Source organism: Poecilia latipinna, unplaced genomic scaffold (genome assembly GCF_001443285.1).
Source record: "Poecilia latipinna isolate Pla-1442-1.1 unplaced genomic scaffold, P_latipinna-1.0 Scaffold2137, whole genome shotgun sequence".
In the NCBI taxonomy this organism is placed as follows: domain Eukaryota; kingdom Metazoa; phylum Chordata; class Actinopteri; order Cyprinodontiformes; family Poeciliidae; genus Poecilia; species Poecilia latipinna.
Window position 1 is genome coordinate 83,818 of NW_015114753.1, and position 6,000 is coordinate 89,817.

General features: G+C 35.2%; 1 protein-coding gene across 4 annotated transcripts in view; it reads right to left on the reverse strand.

Moving 5' to 3' along the window:
- The window catches only part of myo15b (myosin XVB), a 59,911-nt gene that overhangs the window by 35,222 nt on the left and 18,689 nt on the right, over positions 1–6,000 (reverse strand). For 2 of the 4 annotated variants that reach the window (XM_015017392.1, XM_015017391.1), the window contains exons 11-13: positions 4,646–4,713; positions 4,342–4,423; positions 3,896–3,928 (exon numbers count right to left, since the gene is read on the reverse strand). In XM_015017392.1, coding sequence (XP_014872878.1) covers positions 3,896–3,928; positions 4,342–4,423; positions 4,646–4,713 — 183 coding nt within the window. Of the gene's footprint in view, positions 1–3,895; positions 3,929–4,338; positions 4,424–4,645; positions 4,714–6,000 lie in introns of all 4 variants that reach the window. The other 2 variants (XM_015017390.1, XM_015017393.1) reach the window with 1 other exon arrangement.

Here is a 6,000-nt window from a genome sequence, read left to right on the forward strand (position 1 = left end):
AATTCTAATCTAATCTCTAGTCCAATCATTGTGAGTCTACTAGCACCAATTGGCCAATTTGATATTTTATGACCAATTGGCTGTTAAACTAGGTTAGTCACTTTAAATGGGATGAATATTTATGCAATGAGTTATTCTATGTTAAATGCATACAAAAATTGTCATTTTGCAAAAAACAGTTTTCAATTTGATATAGGATTTTTTTATCCTTTTGTCAAAAAGCTAAAGTTTGTTGGTCATGATTGATTTTTACAAGCAATAAAACATGTTAAATGTCTAAGAGGATGAATACTTTTTAGTAACTATATTGACAGTTCTTGCAGAACTTGGTCTGCTGCTGCTATCAGTGAATCAATCAGGTTTACTTGTATAGCACATTTCAGCAACCAGGCAGTTCTTTACACCATAAAAACACAAAAATATAAAGTCATAAAAAACATCAACATTAGTTTCTTACCCAATTAGAAACCAGTAACAATCATTAGATTTTGTCATTGCCATCATCAAATTCATCAACGCACATCAAATATGTTTAATGTTCCAGTAATTATGGGTCGAAATCAATTTTAAACAGGTGGGTTTTTAGTCTGAGATTAAAGGAACTCAGTGTTTCAGTTGTTTTGCAGTTTTCTGGAAGTTTGTTCCAGATTTGTGGTGCATAGAAGTTGAATGCTGCTTCTCCATGTGTGGTTCTGGTTCTGGGGATGCAGAGCAAAACCTGAACCAGAAGACCTGAGAGGTCTGGAAGGTTGATATTGTGGTTTTAAGCCATTCAGTGACTTATAAATTACCAACAGTATTTCAAAGTCTATTCTCTCAGTGTAAGGATTTTAGAACTGGGTGATATGCTCTAACTTCCTGGTTTTAGCTTCCAGGATTTTTAGGTCTGCCCAAAAATCCTGGATTTTCAAAAATCCTTGATTACTGCAACAGAAGACACTGTTGCAGCAATCGATGTGACTAAAAATAAATGAATGGATAAGTTTCTCTAGATCTGGTTTATACATTAGTTCTCTAATCATGCACATGTTCTTCATGTGATAGAAGCCTGGCTTTGTAAACTGTTATGTGTCTCTGAAGGTTCAGGTCAGAGTCCATCACGATAACCACATTTTGGGCCTGATCTCTAGCTTCTAGCTGTAATAACTGAAGCTGTGCATTGACTCTAGTTTGCTCCTCTTTAGGTCCAAATATAATAACTTGAGTTTTGTTTCTGTTCAGCTGGAGAAAGTTTTGGCACATACACACATTTATCTGTTCAAAGCACCAGTTCAGTGCTTGGATGGTTTCAGAGTCACCTGGTGACGTTGTAATGTAGAGCTGTGTAACATCCACGTAATTATGGTAACAAATCTTATTTCCTGTAATAACCTCAGCTAATAAGAGTTTATAAAGTAGATATTGAGTAAGAGGGGCCCTAGAATTGAACCTTGGGGTACTTTACATGTCTGCTTCAATGAGAAGTTACCTACTGAAACAAAGAAATCCCTATTCTTTCTGTAAGATTTGAACCAGAACCACAACCTGAACCGGAGAGTCCTACCCAACTCTCCAGCTGTTTTAGTATTAAATCATGATCAACAGTGTCAAAAGCCGCACTGAGGTCCAACAGAACCAACACTGTGGTTGTTCCACAATCTGTGGATGTCATTGAACATTTTAATCTGGGTAGACTCACTACTATGGTAACCATAGAGACCAAACTGAAAGACATCAAAGTGTTTGGCCATCTTTAGAAAGAAATTTAACTGATTAAACTGCTTTTTCAAAAATATTGCTGATGAATAGATGGTTGGAGATTGTCCTGTAATTCCTGCAATAGTGATTTGTCCAGATTGTTCTTTTTTTATTAGTGGCTTGATAACTGGTGGTTTTAAAGCCTGGGGGAAAACACCTGATGAGAGGGATGAGCTTACTATTAAAATCAGATCAGATGCAATGACAGGCAGGACTTTCTTAAGGAAAGCTGTGGGTATGATGTCATGACAGCAAGAAGAGGAGCTTAGTTGATTTATAAGTTCTTCAAAGCTTTTATAGTTGAGTACCTGAAATTTTGTCATTTTCTTTGCATTTGATATACTTGGGCATAGCATTGATAGTTGATTTGATATGGGGAATGTTTTGGCGAAGCCTCCTAACACAAAATCAAGAAGGTCTGCCTCAGGTCTTGAGCTCAGAATATACACATCTCTTCCTCACCAAAAATGTCTCTGCCCCTAGAAAATTCAGATCATCATAGGACATAATCTGAATATATGGAAACTCATTTCTGCCACTCGAATGAAAAAAAAACAAACAAACAAAAAAAAACCTTGTATCTCATTATTGACTAAACTATTTCATAATAATTGTATAGTAATCTTATAAATATGACTTAGCCATCCTAAATAATACCATATTGTAATGGTGCAGTGCAAGGTTGCAGAGCAAGTTAGCGAGTTAACTTCTTTGACTTGAAGTAGTACTATACAAGGCGCCCTTTTGTGATGCTACCTAATTACAAAACCAAGAGTTACTTAAAATAATAGTCTTATTTTTCACTGCCAAAGCTGATTCTTTTGCAGTCTTATTGACGGGAGATTCTTCCAAATCTCGCAAAATTACAAGAATCAAAGCTATTTCTGATGTAATGTTCAATGGTGTTAGAAACAGCCATTTCTTTCTATCAAGCCTAACTTGCCTCATCCTCAGAATGTCAGGGAGCCAATTAAAGTTATCTCACAATAATTACATAGCTCATTATTATGACTTAGCTATCTCATCTCATAATGAGATACGAGTTGTTTTTTCTTTCCTCAGAGTGCTGGAATGGGATTTCATACCAACAAGTAGATCCTACGTACTGTACATGTGCCAAAGTTATGAAAGCGGATTGAACTTTAGTTATCCTTATGTGATCCTATGTGGTATTATATTATTCAAAATAGGAATAACTGTCACATGATCTTTTCCTAATCCCTGTGGACCCCTGTTTATTTTTAGTGTTTTTAACATTTCTGGTCATATCTCAGCTAGTTTGTAATATACTGAACACTAACCAGCACTTAAAGCTTACAGTACATCCTCATCCATCCACATCCAGCTCCTGTTTGTTTAGTCGCACATTTACAGGCAGTCTCCAGAGGTTGAATCAAAATTTAAAAGGTGTTTTAGTTATAAAAAAAAATAACAGCTTAATGCTTATTAAACCGTAGAAAAGAAATGGTTTAAACGTATGAATCTGAAAGTGTGAAATTTTTGAATATTAAACTGTCCAATCAGCAATATGCATATCCTTCTAATATTTATTCCACAATTTCAACTAAAAATATTGCTATGCTTGCTAAACCTTGTCAATGTTGTTACATTTTACTTCCTTATTTTTTTACTTTACTTTCTGAGAGGAATAACATAATAATACTCCAGTTTGTATTCTATTTTATATCTTGTTTATTTTGAAAGTTTAATGGTAAACTTTTTCCTTTCTGAATAGATGTGTCTATGTTTTGGTGTTTGGCGAAGACTTTGAGCTCATCAGCAAAGTACCAGTGGAAACGTGCAGAAAAACAGTCATCATTTTAAGAAGTGCTATGATAAGAAATCCATTGACAATTGTGTTTTACCAAAAAATATCATCCAGGAATTTATTTATGAGCCTGCAGAACAAAGAAAACAGTCTATGAAAGATGTGTGAAATTTAATCAAGGGCTTGCTGCTAGTTTGGTCCTATTAAAGATCAGTTTATGGTTCTAATTTTATGCATAATCTGTGATGGAGCTGGATGTTGTGGCCGTATACTTCAGAAAAACTTTGAGTCAACAGTGTAAAACATCCTTGACAATTATCCATGATACTGTATTGACATAATGGGTAAAATATAATTCCTTCAGAGAGCAATATCATCCTAATCACTTACCCATGGGATAGGTTGGCATTGTCATAGGCATCCCTGAAAAACAAAGTATCCATTTCTAATTTAGCAACATTTATCTCAAACTCATTGTAAAATAACTACAATTCTCTTAATGAAAAGTCCATTTTCAAGGATGAATTCTATTAGTTAATTGATCAATCCTCAATCTGGGTCCTCACTCTGATTTTCTAATCTTCATTTTTTTAGTTTGCCTATCTTGACTATATAGTTTAAAAGCTGCTCTGTCAATAAATCAAGCTTATATTTGTGGCCAAGAAAGTTTTATCAGTTTTAATTCCAAATTTAATCTTAAATAATACAACACATTTATGATGTAAAGTAATCTTTCATGCAAACTCACTCATTTGAGTAAGCATACATTCAGACATGCCTAAAATATGATGCAGATGATCTGTACGATGCTTAATTACAAAAAAATACTTTACCAACTCCAAACATCCCAGGCTGCATAGGTCCAATTCCCCCTTTTCCTCTCATCCTGCGGTTTAACATGGCTACTCTGTCCATTTCCTACACATGAACACATTCAGTTTAATGTTTTAATGTTAAAGTTGTAACAGGGTGGAAACTCTAAAAAAAAAAAATCACAAATAAGGAGGAACATTGTGGCAGGGAAACCTAAATAATACAAAGATTTGACATGTAGCAGGACTGAGTGAGCTTGTACCACAATAAGCACACAATAAGCTTGCCTTCAGCTAATTAGGAAGAAAGAGTGAAGACGTAACTAACCGCAGGTCCTTGGTCTAGTACAGAGTCAAACAAGTCATCAACATACGTCTCCATCTGTCTGCTCCGCCCTGCAGACAGATAGGAATATAAATTAGAAAGCGTCAGACAGAATCAGAAACATTATTTTGATTTATTTTTTGTAGTATATTGCTTAATTAGATTTGTTTAGATGTTTGGACCACACTGCCCTGTTGAAACCTACTGTTAACGTGTTCTGGTTAATTCAGATGTAAGTACAATACGTAACAATATGTAACAAGTTTCCTCCTGCTATAGGGTCGTTTTCCTTTTTACTGTCAATACATACATATTTGTATGGAGGACTACATAAGAGCAAATGCAACTGATTGTTCAATGTTGCAAATGTACATTCAGTGATGGTAACTGGTGTAAAGCCAGCTGGGTTTCTTTTAGAAAACTGTTTACCAATTTGAATAATAAACTGAACTTTACGCCACTGTTTTAATGGTATGTATTAAACTGGAATGTATGCAAATGACTTTGGATCTGTCCAAAAGATTGGACCAAATTGACCAGTAAACTGTTTTTAGTGACTGTATTTTAATTCTGATCTCTTTAAAGTCATACAGATATATTTATTTTCAGTTCAATTCAGTGCATTTCATTTACATATCACCAAATAACAACAAATATCATCTCAAGGTACTATGCATCTATCTTTCTGTCTGCCTATCCGTCCATAGGAAGCACATGAACCGGCCTGTTCTAGATTTCTAAGTGAACATCTAAATTAATCAGACTACTTTGAAAAGCCTATGGAATAATATTCAAATGTTTGATTCAGGATGTATGGTTTGTATTTTACTAAATTCTAAAGAGATGCACATTGAATCCTTATTTTGAAGAAAGTAAAGCAAACCCAAATAAACATACTTTTTTCTACAATTATTCAGCCATTTAATAAAAATAAATTTAGGTATTCTTTGATCTAAAAAGGACAAGTTTAGACTATAGAGTAGCGGTTCTTAAAGTGGGCGGTACCGCCCACCGGGGGGCGTTCAGAGGACGGCAGGGGGCGTTGGCGGAAATTTTTACAAAAGGGGCGCTGGGGTTCCTTTGGGGCGCGTTTGGTCGAAGGTCAACTTTACACCTTATATGAACAACAATACAAGTTTAGACTTTGAGCAACTTGCTAAAACTGTATTGTGTAACATTAAAACATGCTGCAACTGTATCGATGGCAGCTCTTCTTCTTCCATTCAGTGTTTGTTAGCTTCTTGGCGCAGCTCCTCTCCTGCTTCTAGTAGCTTCACCACATCAGTTCAGCGTTACACCGGCTGATGACGTTGCTGTGATTCACTTTGTCTTGTATTTTTGTACATATGTTTCGGCAG